The sequence below is a fragment of the Emydura macquarii genome, unplaced genomic scaffold, assembly GCF_026122565.2.
Source record: "Emydura macquarii macquarii isolate MOO-44397 ecotype Brisbane River unplaced genomic scaffold, CSIRO-AGI_Emac_v2 contig_729, whole genome shotgun sequence".
NCBI lineage: Eukaryota > Metazoa > Chordata > Testudines > Chelidae > Emydura > Emydura macquarii.
Window position 1 is genome coordinate 1,086,703 of NW_027130866.1, and position 24,390 is coordinate 1,111,092.

Sequence of the window (24,390 nt, forward strand, 5' to 3'; positions counted from 1 at the left end):
AGCAAGTCGCCATACGTTCAAATGGGGGTCTTGTGAGACCTCTGAGAAATAGATTAAGACCCAAAACTGGAGTGGGAATCTTTACTTGAAAGAAGAGGTTTCCCATCCTTTAATGAACCTAATCACTGCAGGGTGAGAAAACAGAGAACCCTTCCACTGGAGAAGGGAAGGCTGTTACTGCAGCCAAATGAGCTTTGATCAAGCTATTTGATAAACCTGTTTTCTTCAGCTGCAGCAAATGATCCAAGAGAAACAAAACTGAAGAAGATTCAGATTGGAGTCACTGATGTTCTCACCAATAGCTACATTTTTTCCACTTCTGAGGCAGGTATTACACGTAGATTCTTTCCTGCTGTACTTTCACAGGACAGGTAGATTCTACTCCCACAAGCCACATCTTGAGGTGGAACACTTGCAGGTTGAGATGAAGCACCCAGCTGACATCTTGTGAGATGAGACAGCACATGGAAGTTTGATCATTGGACCCCAACACTATTGAAACAGGTAAGGGTAAAGGTACCCTGCTTGTCTCGGGCAGGTTGGGACTACTAGGATAACACTGGCTTTGTCCTGTCTGATCTTGTTCATCACCCTTGGAATTAGAGGTGTTCGGGGGAAATGTGTAATACAGGCCCTTTGTCCAAGATGGGAAAAAGGCAACCCACAGGGAATGGAGGTCTAGACCCTCTCGATCAGAACAGAGGACACTTCCTGTTTGTGACAGTGGTGAAGAGGTCTATCTCCACATTTGAAATATATTATGTTTATATATATTTGTATATCATACACATGTGGTGCATCCCCACGTTTGAAATATATCTAGGATTTGTGAACCAATTCCCATTTATAGTCTTGGGAGAAATGTCTGCTGAGGGCATCGGCCATGGTGTTATGCACTTCCGGAAGATACATTACCAAAATGTGAATGTGATGGACCACACCAATTGCGTAATCTTATTGCTTCGACTCACAGAGGGGTATTTTGCTCCATCTTCCTGGTTGAGATAAAATATGCAGGCTACTTTGTTGTGATCTTGATAGACTTACCTCTGATAAGAGGCAAAAAATGGAGACAGACATTTCTAACTACCCCTAGAGTTCCAATAGGATGATGTGCAGACTGGCCTCTTCAGGCAAACACCTGTCCTGGATCGTATGAGCATCGAGATGTGCCTCCCGCCATCCCCATCCCAGAAGTGATGCATCCATCATTACAATAACTTTCAGCGACAGCGGAAGAAATAGAATACTTGTGCTGACATTATGGTGATCTTTTCACCAGTCTAGGGAATCTTTCACTTGGCAGGAAACAGAAACTTGTTTGTCTAAATTGTGTGTTTGGTGAGATAACTGTTCTGAACCACACGTGAGGACAGCAAAGCCATAACATTCCACGACCTGTGATGAAAGTGCAAGCCTCCACATGACCCAGTCACTGAAGATAGTTCCTCACTGAGGTTTGAGGGCTCACTTGAATGATTCTGATGAGGTATGATAGGATAACAAATCTTTCTCTGGGTAGATAGGCCCTAGCAGTCAGCCAATCCAAGGATGCCCCCATCACATGTATTTTCTGTATGGAGTGGATTTCTTAACACTGAGCTGGAGGCCTAACTGTAGAAACAAAGATAAGGCCTTCTGGGTGGTTGACAGCACTTTTTCGTAAGACTGACCCTTGAGCAGCTAATTGTTGAGGTAAGAGAATACTACAATTGCCTCTTAACGAAGGTAAGAGGCCACCACCACTATAACTTTTAAGAACGCCCAAAGCTGAAAGAGTCCAAAGCAAAGCACCCTATATTGGAAGTGATCCTGTCCTATCACAAAACCATCTGCCCAGAGATCCTGTTGGTACAATCTTCTGGGTTCCAGAGACCCACCAAACCCCCTAGAAAGAAACACCACTTCCAGAGGAAGAGAACCACAAATCCATCTGGTTCAAATATGCAACCAATTTCACCATCAGTGACTGGTTCTTCTAATACAATCAAGTCCTTCGAGTACCTAAATTCTTGAGGTACCAAATGGACCATTGGTACCAAAGTGATGGTCCCTCTCAATGTGGACAGAACTGAAGGTTTGGATCACTCCATCAAGGGCACCAATGAAGGCAGACACTTCTATTTACATGATACTGAGGGACCCATCAAGAGTAACAGAGGGAGGATTGTGTCAAATGGAGCCCTTCTGGAGAAATGTCTCTGATAGGCTCAGACAGTAACAAAGCTTGCTCAGAGCTGTGTTTGGTCTTAGCTACGGGGTTTCCCAGCTCCGCCAGTAATAGAGGAACCTGTAGCCTGAATGATACCAGGCAGAGAAGTTGACAATTTGAGACCATCAACCCAATGGGGAATCGAGGCCTTTTAGGAGCCTATAGAGCTCTTCTTCCCAGGACCTTTGGAAGCCTTCCCATTTTCTGTGGGAGTGCTGAGCCAAGGTCAGTGAGGCGCTAGATCTGCTTGAAGACTGATGGACCAGGGGGTTCTCCTGACCTGACTCTGAAGCAGGAAGAAGGGAGTTCTCCATCATAAGAAGCCTCAGCTTGATCTTTCAGTTCTTCCTTGCCCTGGATTTAAGGGCTAAACAGAAGCTCTACTTTGTTGAGATGCAAGATGCTCCCAGGCAGGGAATGCATTTGGAGTGGCCACTGCTAACCAGGATGGCCACCAAGAAAGTGAAGCAGCATTTGAAGCCCAGAGAGCCAGGCATGCCCTCCTGAGGAAAGCAAGCCTCCCGAAAGGTAGGAAAAAGGAAAAAAATCAGAAGTAAACTAACAATTATCCTACAGTAAACTAACAATAAAATTGTACACAATCCAGGCAGCCACGCTAGCGCTATGGCCAAGGTGGCTGAGAAGGAACTGAAGGCAGTTTGACTGTGCAGCTCTACATAGCCTCAGTGTGGGGCACAAGGAGTGCACAGCGCACACGCAAGCCAAACAGACACTGCTAGCAAATCCTCCAATTGAAGGCACGTGGGACGTATGCCCCTCTGAACTGAAGCAATACTACTTGAAGAAACAGCATGTTATAGGATCAAGACAAAAAGAATTCTTAACAAGAGCCAATAGGTCTGTACTCCTCATTCCACCAAAGTGGCAAAAAATCAGAACACAGCTTCTCTACCTTTGCTACATATGCATTATGCTTTCACCTACCCAGGAAAGGGAATCCAAGCACTTTGGCTAAACTTCTGTAAGTCACTCTACACGTTCTGATTCAATTCAAAGTGAGGAACCAACAAAGTAAGATTCCCCAGTGAGAAAGAAGGGAGAAGAGGCTACCAACCTCAAGCACAGACTGCCTAAGGACTCTCAGAAGGGGTTAACAGACTCAGAGGGGAGAATGCGCAAGGTTTTTGTTTGTTTTATCTAATGTTTTATAACCCTTGCATACTCTCAGATATGATTTTAGACCACTGTGCAAACCTTGTGCATTTCCTTGCTTTAACTACCACGTGTCACTGAAGGGATTAAACAATTCAGAGGATCCACAGCTTAAGTGGAACTCTGGGGGGCATTCAATAGCTACTGATCAGACTTGGAAGAGCCACACTAGTTGTCTGTCTTCACATGATGTAATCGAATGGGGCCATGTCTACACTACTTTTGCCAGCAAAACTTATGTCGCTCAGTGGTGTGAAATAAACCACTCCCCTGAGCGACATAAACTCTGCCAGAATAAGTGACAGTGTGCACAGCGCTATGTTGGTAGGAGACCTTCTCCTGTGACATCGCTACCACCACTCACTGAAGTGACTATTATGTCGATGGGACAGTTCTCAGCTGTAGGCATGGAGAGGTTACAGAAGTGATCTTACAGAGGCGTGGCTGCATCGGCACACATGTGCCAGTGTAAGCTCACTAACGTAAACATGGTCTGAGACTCTTGTTTTGTTTGACTGTTTCTCTTCAGTTCCTACCTGTACTTTATCGACTTCTATCCTCTCCTCTCTACTAGCATATAGAGGATCCCCTTTAATAAATCCTCCCCTAAGGCATGTGTCTATCCAAACTCAACTCTGCACCCTTTGATGCAGATCTGGAAACTGTGGCTTACTCCTCCTTTCTTAGCAGGCTGTGGGCAGCAGAACCAATTCGTAGCCAGAGTTCTTTGCAAGACTGAGTCCTGCTTCCCCTCTCCACAGTTCACTCAATTTTTCTGCCACACCAGATCTGAGATACAGCCAATGCAGATACAGCAGACGCAAGTGCTCCTCTACACCTGGCGGCTGCCTTCCTCCCTTAAGTTTAAAAATTCCTCTACATTCTTTTTAAATTTTACGTACCAGCAATCTGGTTTCATTTAGGTTGAGGTGGAGCCCATCCTTCCTGAACAGGCCCCGCATATGGAACTGGAAGCTTTTGTATGAAGTATCCATATGCACCAGCTGTCCAGATGCAGTATTTTAGCATACCTCAAATTCACCTGTCAGAGCAAATCTAATCAGTAGTTAAGTCAAAGACTTTTCTCACTATTCACAGCACAAACCCAAGCTGTGTTTTGCACCTCTTAATCTACCACTAGTAAAAGATTCTGTATTTAGAACTTACTTTACATAAAAGACATTGACAAATTGTCAATAGGGGAGGTCTAAGTTGGATATTAGGAAAACTTTTTCACTAGGAGGGTGTTGAAGCACTGGAATGGGTTACCTAGGGAGGTGGTGGAATCTCCATCCTTCTTTAGAGGTTTTTAAGACCTGGCTTGACAAAGCCCTGGCTGGGATGATTGGGGGTTGGTCCTGCTTTGAGCAGGGGGTTGGACTAGATGACCTCCTGTGGTCCCTGCCAACCCTAATCTTCTATGATTCTATAAAAGACAGAGAGGACTGTGTTAAGTAAGACGGTTCCATTTTTCAGTCACATCCCTATCTGTGAAACACTCGCTCTTGTATGGAAGTATTAGGGCCTACAGTCTCTGTAGGCTACAGACTGTAGAGAGCAATATCATCACACAGAGTTGAGCAATCTGACAACCAGATGTGTAAAGGGCAGAGGGACAGACTCATGCACTTTAAGGAAGAAAAAAGAAAAGTATCTCACATATGGATATGGTTTGAAGTTACAGAAAATGGTTTCTTGTAGAACAAATATGTCCCTTGTTTGACTAAATCAACAGTTTCCCAACCTGGGGAGGGGAGGGGGGGGATTACAGGGGGTCCATGAGACTTCAGCAATATTGAGGCCTATCACAGCTGCAAAAAAGGAAGTTACACAAAGAACAGACATGCTGCATCAGCTGTATCTGCATCTGCTGTATCTCAGCTCCGGTGTGGCAGAAAAATTGAGTGAACAGTGGAGAGGGGAAGCACGACTCACTCTGTCAAAGAACTCTGGCTACGAATTGGTTCTGCTGCCCACAGCCTGCTAAGAAAGGAGGAGTAACCCACAGTTTCCAGATCTGCATCAAAGGGTGCAGAGTTGAGTTCCACTAATATCTGTACAATGAAGACATACACATTTCAAATGCATTCAGAATCAAGGGCCATAAATGTTATAATATAACAACATCCAGCATCATCTGTTTGTTTAGGTGAACTGGTCACAATCATGTTCCAATTACCAACACTTACTGTGTGATAATTGATCATTTCCTGTAGGCTGCCAGAAAACTTTGTCAAGCTGGTCTGTAAGGAAAGAAAACAAGTAGATAAAGCTAAATCCCATCAGCTATGGAGCACAAAACAGTTAACCTTCAAAAGGCTATAGATTTTCTATTATACTGAGAACAGCAGGAGTATATTCTTATGAGACAGCCTAGAAACATCTTCCTATAGACTTATTTTAATTAGTTTAGTTTAATTATGATCTTCTGTTGGCAATAATATACATTTCTTCTTATAATAATCTACTACTAAAATAGACAAAAAAAATTATTACTGTTGTCAAACAAAAAAGAATGATTCCCCAGCTGCTGCAAATCAGCATAGCTCACAGAGCAACATCTCAGGTCAATGTCCGTACCCTTTACAACGTCTCCATGAAAAGCATTACAAAGCAGTGGTCCTCGACCTTTTCAGGCAATTAATTGTATCAAGAGGTCAGCCAACAACAAAAAGCTTCTTGGATTTTAAACCTTTCCAAATTTCATTATTAACTAAAAATGGATTAGATTTTCCACAGGAAACTTTGCTATTCTATGTGCATTTTTCAGCAAAATCATTTTCAAACAAAAAATTAGACTATTTTTCAGTGAGATGTGAACTTCATATTGAAAACATCCAAAGAGAGTCACAACTTCACAAGTTTTCAGTGAAAAATACTGAGGTCAGGTTTACACTACCAACTTACATCAGTATAACTATGTTGCTCAGGAGTGTGAAAAATCCACACCCTCTGCACGACAGTTGTATTGACCTAACCCCCGTGTAGACAGCTTTGTGTCAGTGGGAGAGCTGCTCCCATCGACACAGCTCCTGCCTCTCACAGCAGTGAATTAACGGCGCCAACGGGAGAAGCTCTCCCATGGCACAGTAGCATCTTCACAAAAGTGCTACAGTGGCACAGCTGCACTACTGCAGTGCTGTATGTGCAGTCAAGCCGTTAGTTGAAATAGCAAGTCAAAAATTAAGGGGTGGAGGAAGAAAACAAAAATCACACAAAAAGGAAAGGCTGTTATGCAAAATGCCACAGAATAAAATTTGTACATTTTCTATGACTATGGTACCAGTTTACCAGACTAAAGCACTTATCTGTACCAGATAACATTTGAATTTGAGGTTATGTCTCTACTGAAATGGGCCCAATGCAGTGAAAAAGTAGGCCAGAAAAGTATTTTATTTACAAAAAGTTCTTTACCTCTGACCTATGATCTAAATTCATGCTGCCTATTTTGTGGTTTATTGTAGTCAAACCTAGACCAATGGTTCTCAAGCTTTTCCATACCAGTAACCCACCTATTATGCTACACAGGAAGGGGCATAGTGATTGTGACCCCATCACACCTGTTCAGAGCCCCCCAAGTTGAGAACCCTGTCCTGGAATATTTGGTAGAGGTGTGGCACAACCCAGCCTCCAGTGCAGGTCACAACCCAAACCTGAATGGGAGATTAACAGTAGCAGTGTGCCAGGGCCCAGAGTGAAGTCTCTTCATCTAGATGGGTGTACCCATGAATAGTAAGTAAACTTGTATAGAAATAGCAAGAATGAATAATACTGTAAATGAAAGATTTCTCCAATACTTGCTCCCACTTAATCATTATATGCTTCCCCTCAAACACTTACCTCAACTAGTATATCCTTACTGGAATACTGGGCAAGGTCTCGAATTCCGTTCAGGAACTGCTTGTTGGCAGCACAGAAAGCTTTGCCAGTATCAATCATTGCAATGCAAAGCTTTACCAGCTAAAAGGGAAAAAAATATATATCATGGTAAATAAAAAAAAGTGTAAATTACTTTGTTCCTCAGAATTTCGAAGTTAATTTACTGTGAAAAAGAACGCTTAGATAACCTTTGTAGGTACACAGCAAGCGATCATCGCTCACAGGTGCGGTAATTGTTATTTTGATCCATTAGACAAGCGAAGTTGTTATAGCAGATTTAGTCCAGGCATAGAAAAGTGCCTGAACTAAAACTAATACTTGAGAAACCTGCGATTTGACTTACGGTCCTCAGAAATTCCTGCTTAATTTTGCTCTAACCTGTACAAAACACTTCACTGCCAGCTGTCATAGACTGATCTCATCAGTTTCCAAGAGACTGTTCAGCATGCTTGTGACATTGAGAGAGTTGTGTTCCTTTCCATAAGTGAGCACAAATCCCTTCACAGGTAACCGAGGCCTGACGCACACTTCAAAAACAGAAGACAACTCCAAGTCATCACCATCAGTATGGTTTGGTGGTAACACTTTCACTTCCTCACAAAGGAGTTTGGATTAAGTCATATTCTATTTTTATTGCTGGGTCATTACCAATATTGTCCTAGCGATAAAGTCCTGAACTGCCCTGCTGTTTCTGGTTCTCTAAATTAAAAAAAAACATCCTAACTTCTGAAAGATAATGATGACAACCCCAGGGTCTTGATTCATGTACCCTCTCTAAATGAAACATTCTGATTTTCAAGGTGGAATGTAAGCTAGTGCTTTGTGAAAAATGGCTGCTCCGTTTGCTTACAGTCAATGAAATATCGGTATCTTACTCATTACTCTGTAATGTACCTTGACATGTTGTACCTTAACCATAAAAAGAACTCTGTGCAACCAAAAGTCTACCATATTATTAATCCATATCCAACCATTATTATCTTCTACAATTTCTAATTGTAGAAAGCAGAGATAGTAAAAAATGTGAGCTCATTATTCCAGGAATATTTCCAGATTTGCTCATACAAAAATGCATTCGCTCTTGCACATGAGCTCTTAATGCATCCCTATACCATGGGTTTAAAAGGAAATTGACTTAACATCTCCTGACAAAAAATAACTAACATTTTTTATTTAAGCCATTTATTTCAATGCTTTCATGTTGGCAGTTTTAAAACTGAGGTGTTTGTACCTTATTTAATAGGTGATGGTGTACTTTATTTCAATTTGTTATCAATATACAATATTGAGACTACTATATTTTTAAAATGGCAGTTTGGTATTATGTTCTCATCAATTATGGGTTGGCAAAAGCATTTCATTCCTATTACACTATTTCATCCTTAACAGTTTTCTTTATCCAGATAGGTTTATTCAGTATTTTATCTCAGCTGACTTGCTCTTTCATGAATAGCTTTAATGTGAACTTAAGGGGACAGTTTTCAAAGTGTGATAAAGTAAGACTTGTTGAAATAACGTCACTGCAACTGATGTTCAACAGGAAATTCGCTTTCCAATCAGAAAATATTTTTCATGGGAAGTGTCTGCTTTCTGCTGAGAATGTTGATTATTCAATCATAAAACTGAACACCCAAAAACTTTCAGATGAAAGCTGAAAATTTTTTATTTGAAAATGCTGCCATGGTGCTTCCAGAGTGTTAGAGTTTAGACGTCTCATGCCACATTCTCCTCTACGGGCCAGGTTCCCCAGCCAGAACGTTTCTCCCAGCTGTTCCATGGCCTGGGATTCCCACAATGCATGCAGTAGCTCAGTAAGAAGGGAGACAAAGTCCGACCAGGAAGAGTGACCCATAAAGGACAACAAAGGTACGAGACACCCAAATTACAGCTCCCATGAGACACCATGGCAACATTTCTTAATTGAAATTTTCTGATTTAAACCATAAGTTTGACCAGAAATTTTTGCTTTTTGGACAAAATTTCTTGTTTTTTTATTTTTTTGCTTAAAAATAATCACGCTTTTAAATGGAAAATTTTCTTTCCACAGGAAAAAAATAAACGTTTCTGACCAGCTGAAGTTGTGACTTAGGTGTAAGACTTCCATTGACTTCAATGGGAACAATGCAGTTCTGAAAGTTTGTCTTTAGATGCTCATGATTTTCAGACAAATCAACATTCTCTCAAACACTTGGATGCTGGGAGACTTGAGGAAGAGATGGGGCTGTACTAGCCATAAGACACAGTTGTAAAACAATTGACATGTTATTTTTTCTTCCTCAAAGACAAGTTTTCTCCCACCCCAGTAACTCAAAAACTTTGCAGCTCATGCCTAGCTGTTGTTTCCCCATCACCTTGGTTTTTGCTCTGTCTTTGACCTGATGGCAGCTGGAATGTGTACAGTTCCAGGTAAGGTTAACTAAAGAAAACTATACTTTTGCAATACTATTAGAGCCAGTTGGTTCTAATGTACAGCTACGTGTGAACCGCAGATTTGTAACAAACCTGAAGGAAGCAATATGAAATGGATTTACAGAGGAGCATATTATCCAGCATGCATGCAAGAGGAAAGAATTTCTTCTTATACTTTTATAAATTGTATGAAAGGACTGGAAGGTCAAGAGAAGCAGTGAATGGTGACATCCTGGACAGGTGAAAAGGGGAAGTACTGGGAGCCTGATTTAAAAAGTTACAGACTAAAATAATACAAAGAAAAATGTAATTGTTTGCAAGGTTCACGTTAAAATAACATGAAAACTAAGGCCATGACTATACTGCCGCCGCCAGATCGATTTTCCGGATCAATTGAGCGGTCATTGTAGACTTGCTCAATTGATCAGAAAGTCGACTGAGTAAAACCACCCCATCAAGTAGCGCAGCACAGTGTAGACAGCACGCATAAGGGAAGCACAGCAGTCGACGTGAGTTACGTAAGCTACTCTGCATAGTTTGTGTAACTCCCATCAACTGCCACCGAATCGCCAGGTGACTGTGGACCAGAGCTAAGTCAAAGCAGAATCACTTAAAGGTGATGTGATGGCAAGGAGGAGTCAATTTATTTTAAAAATATTTGTAATTGCAAAATGCTTAGTGAAGGAGACAAGCACTGGAATTCAAAGGGGTAACTTGCACTTCAAGACAACAGAAAAGATACAATAGTGCTACGTGACCATGTGGAAAGTTCCTTTTCTTTTTAGCAACACCCCACCTTTTGTCTATTAAATAGAGAAAGCAGCAATCTCACAGATACTTTTAACTTTAGTTCTATTGCTTCTGCAACCATTTATTACATGTAAAATTTACATTTTTGCTTATCTCTAGCTGAGACTACTATCCCAAGTTTGGTTTAGTACTTAACCCCTTGACTGCTGCCTAATACATTCAGAAGCAGAATTGTTCATTTTCCATGACCTACTTTATGCATCAGGTACATCCTAACATATCATGAATTGCAACAAAACATCAGCAGTACAACAGTTGCACAGAGAAGCAGAAGCGGAATAACAGGTTTATTTGATCCTATTAATATAAATTTTCTTCTTTTAGGTTTTCAAAGTGTACTTAATCAACTTAAGCAGCTTACCTTATCAAGTTTCAGTTCTAATTCTGCCACATCTCCTTCCACTTCTTCTAAAGCAGCCCTGCAAGGTTAAAAACAATATATTGGAAAGTAAAACTTTACACAGAAAATATATTTCATCCTTTGTTTTAGAAGTTCTCTTGATTTAGCACAAATTGCTAACATTAAGAACTTTCACAGTCCAGTTTCATACAGATGTTAGTGCTTAAGAGTACAGTTTAGAGTAGCAGGGGTTATAATGGAGCACAGAGGAGGCGACATGATCAATCCATTGCCTGTTGAAACAAAATATCACATTCAGTTCTGGGCACCATATTGCCACAAAAACGGTGACCAATTGGATGGTTGGGAAAGAAGGGCCAGCGGAACCGATTTAGGAGGAAATATTACGTGTGTAAGTGTGGCTAAGCACAGACTAAGGGAACACATGACAGTTGCCTATAAACATTTGAGGGTGATAGCACCAAAGGAAGAGAGGAACTGTGCGACACATTGGAGCTTAAATTCTTTGAGGGCAGGGGCTGTCTGTATTGTGCACCTCAGGTACCAGTGTGCTTTCTAAATTAAATTTTAAACCTCACAAAGAAAAGAAGCACACTGGTACTTGAAATATACAGCACTGAGAACTGTTTCATAGATTAAGCGAGGTCTGCAAAAAGGTTATGACCATATTACATTAGCTCAGCCTAATGCTTGGCATTTTGAATCCTTCCATTCCTAGCAATAAATGTTGCATCATAAAAATCTGCTCATTTACTGTCTCTGACATAAAGCCAGCAGCCAAGTCCGCTTATCATAAGTGAAATTGGACTTCTTTTACAAGTGGACCTCTTTCTGCCCACCCAAGTTGTGGGTTGCGGGTTCTGGGCTTCTCTTAGCATCCCACGGCCACTTGTTTTAGACTTGTCGCTTTCTGCGTCCACTTGTTTTTGGATTTGTCGCTTCCAACTACTTTCGGCTTGTGGACTGGCTCCAACTGGAATTGGAAATGTAAATAGGCCATCTTTGTTCAGGTCGCCAAATTGGGCTTGTTTTGTTGCATTTCTGCTATCTTGGGGCTTGGATTTCGGCTTACGTTTGTTGCACCATGTGGTTCTCTCAACCTTGCTCTTCTCGGAATGCTAAATCTACATTGCACCATTTTCTGCTGTGATACTAGGCAATAAAGTAAAATGCTTTGATTCAGTTATTCATCGAAGACAAAGTCACACCCCAGGGCTTGTGTTATGGCAGTATGGCTCTCAAGTTACACAACAATCCATCATCCCGGCTTCACCACCTCTTCATTGTAATTTACACAATAGCCTATGATTTCATGTAACACCTAAAGATCCAGCCTTTTGCTCTGTTTTAATACACTGGAATTTTCCATTTCCCTTACAAATTTTGGTATCTCTTGCTCCAGTTCACACAGTCCAAGAAATATAGAGCTAAGAGTTTTGGATCAGGCTTTTAGGAGCCAAGTCCTGCAAGGTGCTGCTGATTGCCCTCAGTTTTCAGTGGCTTCAATGGGAGGCTCTCAACACATCACAAGATGTGGTTCACCTACGGCAATAATCTCTCTAAATCTAAGTGTCCTGCAGCATCAAAATGTGCAGGATTTCAGGTCTGACAAGTCATCAATCCCTCCCTTTCACCACCTGCTCATACGTGACTCACTTCAATCTGGTCTCTACAGTAGGTAATTGTTTTTCAAAAGAGAGGTGGGATTAGGGGGTCAAGGAAGGAAGGAAGGAAGGGGTATTTGGATATTTAGAGAGCCAATTTAAAAACAAGAATGAATTAATTCTTCAGTACATTTGCCAGGCAAGGGTGCCATCCTGAAAACGCACTCCTAACGTTACTCAACTGAGTAAAATTACTTTCATGCATATATGCCTGCAAGATCAGGCCTGTAATGCGTTAACACTAGGAAAGATAATAAAAAAGTCTGTCTTCCTGCACAAGGAGTGTAGCAGCAGTAGCATATCAATGAATTTTCAAGCTATTTGAAAAGAATGAATTATTGCCATATTAGAGAACACACTAAGAACCACTCATCGCAGACTGTTACACTAACTCAAACCTGTTTTCTCTTGTTTTAGTTGTCCAAAGGGAGGCAATGCAATAAAAAGGAGGCACACTTTCTCCACTCTAAGACCTAAGGGTCAGGGATCATTTGAACCTCGTTAAAAAACTTGTGGTAATTCAGCCCAAATCCCCATACTTAGCCAAAAGCAAATCTGTAATTATAATATGGGAAGTCATCATAAAACAAGACCAAAAGCTGGGTGCCAAATGTGACAAGTACCAGGAATGTGTATCTGTTAGTGAGTGAGTTTCCAAAAAGAAGCAGGAAGTGGGGCTAGGGCTTTGAGACACTGTAATCTCTGACAGATTGCTCTGCCACTAAGGACTGGTCTACACCGGCAGCGGCGGTCGACAGGAGATATGCAAGCTACATTACGTATCGATGTACTTACGTTGTCGTACTGCGGCATCCTCATGGCGCTTACTCCTTTCAGGGAGGTGGACTAATGAGGCTCTCTAGTCAACGTATCTCCCATCAACTGAGCAGGTCTACACAACCCGCTGCATCCATCACTACAGAGCCCACAGTGTAGACAAACCATAAAACTAAGGGAACCACTCTACTCACTTGCTTCTCACTCATGCTACATGAATCATTTGTGACCTCCTGAGCTGTTCAAACCCAAGCTGGCAAAACATAAAACCAGAACCACCGCTGAAGGGAGCAGGATGGCTTGTGCAAGTTAGTGACCCCCTTCTCCTCCACTCCCTAATGCAGACTCAAGAACGTATTTCTCTCCTCTGCTGCCACCCATTGAGCGCTGTAGCATGTGCTAGAGTCAATCTCCCTGAACAGCCTGGGACAGAAGCAGTAGAGATGATGGGAAAAAACTCAAGGTCTGGCTTAATCATCTTTTTTCTTAGAACGAAATGAAAGTGACCCTAGTTACCTCACCCAGTAGTTGATGCAGGAAGGCTAGCCTCCCTCTAACATGTTTCTTCAGTTTGTGTGGACCTTGGTTCTTCTGCCTGGCTGACACAGGAAGGACCTGCCTACATATTAGGGTACCAGGGGAGTCAACGAGTACAAGAACCCTACCTGGAAGTTGACAACAGAATTCCTATTTCAGAAAAGAAAGAAATCATTCTAAGGCCATGGAGCACAGGATACCTGTACTAGGGAATAAATTTAGTCTGGAGAAGGCTGCTATAGGCTGCCCATAATTCTACACACACTAGGTCAGAGACCAAGTAGACATATACTTAACCATTTGCTGTTTTACTTCTACAATAAGAAGGAGAGCGATGATCACTACTTCTAAGCCGACGATGCTCCAGGTGATGTCTAACTGGCCATTCCAACAGAAAACGGGGTGTTTCCCCGCTTCAGGTCTAAGCCAAAGAAAACCCACCATGATCGCTATGGTTTCATTTAAGAAGTAGATACATTAAACTAAAAGAATTAGGCATGAAGTTAAATATAGTGCTGCATAGACCTCCCTTCTAACCTAACCCAAGCCAGACATAGTAAATAGAAGATTCTCATTTGAGTACAAACACTGGTATTCCAACAAACAAATGTATTAAATGTACACACACACACACACACACACACACACACACACACACACACACACACACTTTTTTTCCATTTTCTGTGTGACAACTTACATTTTCTATGCAGGTGGCGAGTTGTGACTACTACTATAGACTTGCTGTCAATTGCCTACGCAGCTAGTCTACAATAAAGCAATATTATTTTGTTACTCCACCCTCCTTTTCTCATCCAAATGTAATGTTATGTTATAATCTTTTAGATTATAAGGTTTGGGGGGCTGGAGCTGTCAGCCACTGCATGTTTGTACAGTGTCTAGCACAACAGATGCCACCTGGTTGAGGCCTCGAGGTGATACTCAAGGTCTACACTGAGTAATACTTTTACAGGAACAATGAACCTCAAATTTCAAAAGTAATAATTGCCTTAAAAAGAAGAGAGAGAACCACAATACACAAGGAGAGAGGAGCTAGCCAAATACTACCATCATTTCTTCAATTTTATTTTAATTAACTGAAAGACTCAGAAAACTATAGTTTCACTGGCAGGAGGCCAGTAACCCAGAGTACAAAATTAAGTGCCATCTGTAGATATGCCCCTAGCCGCCAGCCTGTACATTTTCTATGTGTGAGATGGGGACAATAGGGTTTCATTGTTCGACATTTTATCAAGCCAAGCTGCACTGTAACACAGTGTTAGGAAAGTGACATCTTCAAAATCTGGAAAGAGTCAAGTCTCCTGCAGGTGCCCCTGACGCATGACTCAGACTAGCAGCTGTGTGTCCGTCAGACTGAATCCACACAGTTCAATAGCACGAAATGGAGATGCAGAATTAGTTACAGATTACCAGTTGTGAATTCCAGATTTCTTCAAATAATTCTTTAATTTTACAGTGAAATCACTTTTTCATTCACTACAGTGTAGATGCAGCATTCAACCTCAAACCCTGGCTGTAGAGCAACAAAGTAAATAAAGCTCCAATGCCGTGCTCTACTGCCAAGAAATAGCAATTCAGCCTTGAAAGAAAAGACATTTAATGAGGGACAGCCAACAAGTAAATGTACTGTGGTGAACTCCCTTTTGCCCATTCTCCCCCCACTACTTTCCCCCCTCACTGTAACATTTACAGGAATTAGGAAATCTGAACAATACAGGCTAACATAGTTCTCTTACTACCAGGACAGTCCCAAGTAGATTTGGGTTTTAAGTGGCCCTGGTAAGAGCAATTGATCATTTTAGTTAGTAGCTTCAAATCAGTGTACATGCTACTGTGGACAAAATGGTCCTTTTTTTTTAAAAGGTCACTTGACAAAATGCTGTTCTCCACTTTGTATCCAAACCAAGAAGTCCAGGGCTAAATTTACACTGCAAGATGGCATGACCCCAAAGCGTTCCCCATCCTACTTTCCACTCCTCTGCAATAAATACGGTGGGTCACACAAATCTGAAACATTTACCTCAAAACAAGACAGGTCGCAGAATCAAATATTCTTTACGGGTATACTGAAATTGCAAATACAAACTTGAAATGCAGGGGATTCCTCAAATTCTGTAACATTACCCAATTTGTAATGAATTTCAACGTTTTCAAAAGGTATCACTACTACATGGTCAGCTGGGAAGATGCGATGTGAGCTCTCCACACTGAGCGAACATGAAGTGGAATTAAAAAAATTCCTCAGCCTTTAAATGGGGAAGGGTGGATGGCTGGGTACCTGGGTGTAGGGCAGAGGAGTTCAAACTGCTGACCAGAGCAGTCACGATAGGCATCGTGGGACCTCCTGGAGGCCATTTACAGCAACATGTCAGTGTAAACAGTGCACTTGATTACTTTGTTGATCCACCTGTGCCACAAAAAGCCCTATGCCTGTTGCCGAGGTGGTTTTATTTTGTTGACAAAGCAGGTGAGTTTTGTCAGCGGAAGGAGCATTGTAGTGTGTACACCTGCAATGTTTTATCAACAAAACTGTATGGCATAGACAAAGCCTTAAAATTAAAATTGTTAACTAGGGACTATGTGGAATAGCACAAATACTGTAAAGTAAATTTAATCACCATAAATACTCAAGAGTTAGTATTTAAAAAAACCTCTGTTTTAGTGATAGCAACACTTAGAAACAAAGTGATTGCTGCTGTAATAATAGTGCTTTTTCGTCATTAAACACTGAAAACAATGATTATAGGACAACAACTCTACATAAGAATTTTATATTACACACTAAGAACGCATACAAGGGATTTAACTGTACACTTTAATGGCACCTGTACAATTCACGTAATGAATCACAATGAACTACAACACAAAAAAAAACTCACTGCAGCACATAATCTTGACACAGGATATATTTAAAATAAAAAGTTAAATAGCTCACTCTCGTATATTAACTGGATTTCAAATTGACAGATGTGCTTCCTGTTATTTTGGTCAGAGGAGCTTATCAACTACACTTTGGTTTCACAGCACTGAGAGAAAATTTTTTGAAGTCCCCAGAAAATTTGCCCAAAAATATATAGAATAAGAAGCAAGACTGCATAAATGGGACAGTGTCTTTTCAAGCCAGCCTATTAAAAGAGAAAGGCAGTAACCTAGTCCTGCAATGAGAAAAGGAGAGATGACCATTTCATGCTCCAATTAAGACAGAAATAAATGCAAACTAAATTTAGAGGACAGGAAAAAAAAAATCTTAGTATCCTTACATTGTACCACGTCTTATCTCAACCCCATAAAATAGGGCTAATTAGTCCCCATGTCTCTATTGGAATAGAGTACACTGCTACATTTTAGCACATCACAGAAGATTAAAGTAAACACAGTGATGAAGATGAATGTAATTATCTTCTGCTGCATACAAGCAAAATGAGTTAATTTCCCTGAAAGCAAGTACACCACATCAAACTCTGACAAACGACAGAAAGAGAACTTCCATATTTTTGGAGAAAAGAATGGGATAGTCAAACTTCAGAGAGAGGTGAATATTCTCATCTAGATGCAAAGAGAACCGTGCACATAGATGCTCAGATACACTCAAATTGCAGAGGATACTGAATCGTTTAGGAGATTAACACTATGCTTCCCCTCCATTCTTTTATATGATATTTAAATAATTGCTACAACTGACTTTCGGGTGTCCATTGCTTTTCTAAATCTCAATTTTAAAAAATGCAATCACTCTTCCAAGAAACAACCATTAAAATACAGCTGGGAGAATGTGTCTTAAAAAAAAAAGATTCATATTTGAAATGTAATAATTGACATCTTGTAGACTGCAGTGGTGCTCCAAAACTAAAACAGCAACATTGTTCCTCTACTCATCCAAATATCTGATGGATATAATTGCATTTTTTGACATCCTGATTTTGATTCTTTACAAGCTTAACTGAACAATGTGTTCCCAACCAACTAAACTCTGGCTGCTCCCCAAATCTGAAAAACCAGAGGACACGCATCCTTCACTACTTATACAGACAGCACAGCATACGCTGACAGCCACTGCTAGCGAAGCGGGACAAAACAGACGCAGCTACCCAGCAACAAAGAGACTAAGTCCCTCAAAACCATGAGGTCAGACAGACGTTCCTCTCCCCTTCATGTCTCTGTGTACTAAAACACAGGTATGATGCTGTAGGATTGAAAGAAACCATTTGTGTCATTGTTGCTACCACTGTTCTACAATTGCAACAAATCTTGTACGAAGTATGTCATGTAAGGTATCAATGGAAAAGTTATGATTTGCCAAGTATGACTATCATGTTTACATGTATGTGTCATATTTGTATCTGAAGTTATGAATGCTGGCCACTGACTTGTATCTTATACATTGTGTTTGTTCCTGGGGTAACACCCACAAGCTAGTTTACATCTAGGCTAGCCAGCACATTGTGAAGGGACTTTTCAAGCTTGATTACCCATTAAGGACATTTAACGCTCACAATGGGCCATAGAAGAAATTCTTCCCTCCCAGTAAGTCTTCCTATGGATGCCTTACCACAGATATGGCCAATGGTTGCCTCTGTGAGTCAGCAAACCACATGTGACATGCTCATGTGACCCTGGACTCCATCTTGTGCCAATAACTTTCCACAAACAGAGGCTGGGCCGCTGGGAGCTTTGTTTGAAACAGAAAATTTCTAGGCACATGGCAAAGGGTATAAAACCCTTTAAACATCTCCATGTTGCCTCTTTCCTTCCCTGAGTCAGTCTCTGGACTGTGGATTTATAACTAAAAGGAGCATTTGAACTATGGACAGAGGATCTTCCAATCTTTTGGAAGTTACGAGAGAGACTTTATAAGACAGCACTTTATTCCATCATTGCTTTGATACTGGTCTATGAACATTGGAAAATCATTTGTATGTACATGATGTATTAACTCTCTTCTTCTTTTCTTTTATTAATAAACCTTTAGATTTTCATTACTGAAGGATTGGCAACAGCATGATTACTGGATAAGATCAGAGTTATATATTGACCTGGCTGATCTCGGGGGATCAGAAAAACCCTTTGTTTGATTAAATTGGTTTTCAGTAACCACTCATCATTAAGTCCAATGTCTGGTTGGTGAAATAAAGGCTGGAATTCCTAAGGAGACTACATTTTTAACTTCTTGTTAACCAGTGTGGTGAGAGAGAAGTCTACTTTTGCTATAGGCTTGGCATAATCTAACCTAACCTAGAATAATCCCCAGTTTGGGGGGAGTCTGCCCTATTTCTCGGCAGTGTGTCCTGAATCTGGCTGTGACCCACTGAGGCACAGTGACAACAGACTCTATGACCTAGCACTTTAGCACCCCACATAGAAAAGGACAGATTTAAAGGTAAATCTAGGTTTTAAAACAAATGTAAAACACTGAAAACAGAGATAAAGCAAGTGAGAACATTATTATTACAATGTATTATCATTTGTGGTATGGTACAGTAGCACCAGAGGCCTCAACCAGAATCAGGTCCCCACTGTGCTGGCCATTGTAGTGACACACACAAAGATGCAGTTCCTATCCCAAGGAGCCTGGAACCTGAAAAGCCAATAAGTCGCTTGCACTCATTAAATGCAAAGTTCAAGCAGCCTTCTGCAACTGATTCAATTACATGCTGCCTATGAACCAAGCAGAACGAGAATGGCATGAGCACCAAAATCATTGACGCAGAAAGTTACTGCAAATGCTACTGAAGGAAGCTTCTGAATTATGTTCATGCTTGATATCTTTTCTAGTCTTTAAATATGGTATTGTTGTTCAGGTCCTCACAGAGAAAAGTAAAGGTACATCTTTACCCCAAAATGCGTACAGTCATTATTTAACATGACACATCAAGTAAGGATCATTAAGAGACAAAGAACATGTGAGAAAAGGCAACACTTACTCAACGAAGCACGCACATTAAAATGGGGGAATAGTGGATGACACTGAGGGATAATTGGAGTTATTGGGGTTTATTTAATTGCTCAGGGAGAGCAAGGATGGTATAAATGGAGATATATAAACATCCGGATATGTTCAAGGGAGTTCTACAACTGAGGGGGGACCAACCACTAAACAAGCTTTATCTCCAGCTCTCATCAGTCTTATTCTTGTTGTAGACAGCTATGTTGTTCCTGAGAAATGCAGTTGTCATGGAAGGTTTGGTGATAGCAAGTTGATGGTACCTCAGACAGCTTGATCCCAGCCCCTGGAGAGGTCTGAAGATTAGAATCAGGATTTTGAACTTGGGCCAATATTTAATGGAGAACCACAGACAGCACATAAGACCAGTTCTTCAGGAATGCACTGGCTCCTATTTGCTTCTTGGGGTCATTCAAGCAGTTGATTTTGATTTATAAACCACAGTGCAGTTTGTTCTTAACCACTGGAAACACTGCCTCACAACCTGTGTGTCACATTAGCTCACAGTCCCAGAACCTGAACACAGGGGAACCGGACACAGGGCATCATCAGTGGAGGGCCTTCAACTCTGGAATTGCCTCATTCCATCATGAGGGTAGACAGAGCCTATGGACTTGCAAGGTCTAGTGCAGTTAGCGCAGGCTGGGAAGGAAAAGGTCTGGGTTCTGTTCCTAACTACCAGTGACCATCATGTGATTCTGGTCAAGTTATATCATCTCTCTGCACCCCAATCATCTCACCTGTATAATAATATTTACTCACCTTTGCTAAGTGCTTTGGAAATCACACACTTTTCATTCTCAGAACTGCAAATCACCATCATCATTTAGACAGGTGTTTTCAGGAAATAGATAGGGATATATTTTCGGGTTGACATCTTTTTACTTTGACAGTAGTACAAAAAATTCACAATTTTCTTTAAGAGCACACTGTGTGACAGGCACATTTGATAAATCCAGAACTAAAAATCAATATTGGGGAGGAAAAACTAGTATTACAGATTTGGTTTTTCTTTTTTTCTAATCTTCCTTTTCAGACAAATTGGTTTCTCTGTTTCCATTAAAATAATATTTTACAAATATTTAATGTACCTTTATAAATGCTCACGAAAATAATTAGGAAAACTGTGGATTACTAGATAGCAACAATAAGCCAAAACAAGTTTTTAAAAAATGAGAGAGATAACTGGCTAGCAAATAAATGCAGTAGTTTTTAGCAGAACTGATTTTTGTTGCTGGTGGATATTTTTAAAAGAATTAATCAACTGTACATTCTAACTGGTGCCTACCTAGAGCAGACATTCTGCATGTGACCATTACTAAATCAAGCATCTGCTCACCTCTGTGTTTAAAGGGAACACTTAAGATAAATCTTAACTTACCTGTGTTACTAACACCACTTCAGATAAAGTTACAAGCAGTGGTAAGATCCCTGAGCAATGCCTTTCTAAGACACTCAAGTACCCAGCCACCGACAGCTGGGATTCTTATCAGCCTGCTGTCCTTCCACCCTAACAAGTAGCTCCACCTTTTTCATCAGACTGGCTAGTGAGTACCCAATTAATTTAAAATCTACTCAAACTTCAAAAGAGAAGAGAAAGCTTTCCTTGTCTGCCCTACTTCCCAGACCCATCTACTATCTGCTTTCAGGAGGCTGCAGGGAGTTTCTGTTAATCTAGCCCCCCAATCCCAATTTTAGGTTTTCCTCTGCTGTTAACACTACATTCTTCTGCAGCTATTTATTGGTTCTTTAAGCAGCACCATGAAACTTCACAATTTTTGCCAGTTTCACGACTCCTCTCCTCCAGTATTTGTAGATTTTTCCAGTCCTACTTTCCTTTCTGGAGTCTGAATTTGTAAAATTTGTAATATGAGAAACATTTACAAAAGCTCTTGAACAGTGCTTAAGTAATATTCTAGGTGAATTCAATCTATAAGAACACTGAAGTTAAGTTATCTTTAGTTAAGAATATTAGCTAGCTACAATTTTAATTGTCCAATTTCTCTTGCTTACCCCCAACATCTGTATTGCAGTTCGGAGTTCAGGAACTAGACAGTCCCCATAGTATTAGATTCAAAACGGCCAAAAACTAGAGTCCACAACAGCAGTGATGGAACTGGACACTTCTTGCCATTGCATTTTAGATATTGCAACAAGTTCATTTTATTCAAATTTTCTGAAGGGCTGCTACAGTTACATAAAACCACATAACCAGACACATTTGTCATCGGATTGTTTACTAAGATCTGCAACAGACACTCACAGCAGATATAATTTCCTCATATTTTTAATTTGCTGCTTCTTTTTAAAATTCAAACTAAGAGAGGTCTTTGGTTCTGTTGCACTGTATTGGTTTCACATATTAGACAGGAAGATATCCCCCAGTTATAAAAAGAAGAAAACGAGTCACATCAACATAAAAATCTGTTAAATCAACCCTTGACCTGAAGGGGTTATTTATTTTGCAGAGTACACAGCCACAATCTTAATAATACTTGACCTTAAAAAATAAACCAATACTTTTCTCCAAGAAGTCTTTGCTATCTATAAAGCTTCTTGTCCCAATTTCCACAAGACAAGCCCTTTCCACGGCCCCTCCCTACTGCAACTTCTTCATTTGGTGTAAGTTATTTACACATACGGAAAGAGCTGGGTATCCATTTCCTTGTTTGGCTTTAGACTTGTGTTTTAAGAAGGGAGTAGAAAGAAACTAAAACCCTACACTTATCTCCTCGCAGCACTTGACTTCTGCAGAAATGATAGGGTAAAACAAGTTTACAAAGGCAATTTCTCTCCACATGACGACACTTTCCAATTCCACAGCACCGCCTCACTCATATTTAGGCTCTCAAAGCACTTTGCAAACCTCAAGGATCCCTCACTGCACTTTGCAATTCCCTCGAGCATAACAGTTTCATTAACAATCCCAAACCCAGGAGGAGAAGGCAGTCTGTTCTCACAGACACAGACACAGCCGCTCCCTCCACCGCACGAACTGTATGTAGAGAGGCGAAGATAAGCAAGGATGCTTTTGAAAGCTGGGTACAAGAGTTCCTGCTTTACAAGATGTGCACAGCTCACAAGGACAGCCAGACCAACTCTCCGTCCAGCCCGGGACCCCGGCTGCCCGCAGCGGCCGATGCCAGGGGCGCCAGAGGGCAGGAGCGGAGCGGAGCAGGCAACCACGGCGTGACCCTCCCTGCCGCCCAGGGGCTAGGGGCACGTCCCAGCGGGGTCTGGCACCCCCGCGTGGCTAACAGCCACTGACCGCCCGGCCTCTCCCGCAGGAGCGCGGACCACAGGCCGGGCCGCCTCGCCTCGTCTCCCCGCGGTGCCGTGCGCTGCCCGGCCCGCCGAGCGGGCAAGGGGGAGCGGAGGGGCGGCGTGGGGCAGGGGCACCGGCAGCGCAGCGCTCCGCCGCCAGCCCGCAGCAAGGCCCGGGGGCAGCTGACCCGGCGGGGCCCGCGCACCGCACCGCACCGCACCGCCCAGCTGATGACGCGCGCGCGGCCCCGCCACCGAGCCAGGCTGGCTCCGGACCGCGCGCCAAGCCCATCCCCGCGGGGCCGGGCGCCGGGAGCCCAGCACGGGCAGCGCCGCACGGGGCTCGGGGCCAGCCCCCAACGGCGCCCGGCGAGCTCGGGCAGCGGGCCCCCCCCCCCACGCACTCGGGAGAGGCCGCACAGCACCGCTGGCCCCGGGGCTCCGCGCAGCCAGGCCCCGCCCGCGGCTCCCCCCGGCCCGGCCCGGCCCGGCCCCCACCTGAAGCGGGGCGAGTCCTTCAGGCACTCCTCGAAGTCCACGGCCATCTTCATGGCGGGGCCGCGGCGGGCAGCTCCCCGGGCGGGCGGGCGGGGCTAGAGGTGCAGGACGGGGGCGGGGCTGCTGGCGGCGGCGCTGAGCCTGTGGCGGCCGCCGTTGCTGCTACGCGCCCGCGGCTGTGGGACGGCACCGATCGCTCGACGCCCCGCCGTCGGTCCGCTTGCAGGGACTGGCAGCCTAGCCACCCAATCGGAAAGCGGGCTGCGCAGGAGGCGTGGCCAACTCTGGGGTGGCATAGGCGGGGCTTCTTGCTGCGCGGCCTGCCAGCGTCAGTGACAGATACATTATCCAATCACATCAGGATGTAAGCAGGCCTGGCCAATCACTAAACGCAGCATGCGGAGATCCTTCTAGGCCCGCCCTACAGCAGTGACACGCATGAAGAGATAGCCAATCACAGAACGCGACAGGGAGCTACTTCCTCACGCCGCCCTTTCTATGTGAATTTCAGTCAAGCAAGCCAATGGAGACAGGGAAAGCTAAAACGTGACGGCTTCTCCCGCTTCCTCCCCGCGGGCACTGTTGACTGACAGCCAGTCAGACCAATCACCGAGGGGAAGCCGCAGGTGGGGCTCTGTAACCACCGAGAAGGGACGGACGAGAGGCAGGAGTGGGCGGGACTGCTCGTCAGGGGCGCGGTGAGTCACGGGGGGCGGGGCGCGGCTGATCTTCCCGTCGGTCCGCTCCGGGCACCGGGTGGGGGCGGGGCGACTCCCTGCCAACCAGCCAGCCCCGCCCCGGGCCCCGCCCTGGCCGATTCATGGGCGGGGCCAAAGGCCGCGCG

General features: G+C 42.8%; 1 protein-coding gene across 1 annotated transcript in view; it reads right to left on the minus strand.

Moving 5' to 3' along the window:
* ACAP2 (ArfGAP with coiled-coil, ankyrin repeat and PH domains 2) overlaps positions 1–23,634 on the minus strand; it is a 101,861-nt gene extending 78,227 nt beyond the window's left edge. Inside the window, exons 1-4 of the mRNA XM_067542830.1 lie at positions 23,547–23,634; positions 10,845–10,902; positions 7,226–7,345; positions 5,575–5,628 (exon numbers count right to left, since the gene is read on the minus strand). Of these exons, the coding sequence (XP_067398931.1) occupies positions 5,575–5,628; positions 7,226–7,345; positions 10,845–10,902; positions 23,547–23,599 (285 nt within the window). The 5' untranslated portion in view covers positions 23,600–23,634. The remainder of the gene's footprint in view (positions 1–5,574; positions 5,629–7,225; positions 7,346–10,844; positions 10,903–23,546) is intronic.
* Between the last annotated feature and the right edge of the window lie 756 nt (positions 23,635–24,390).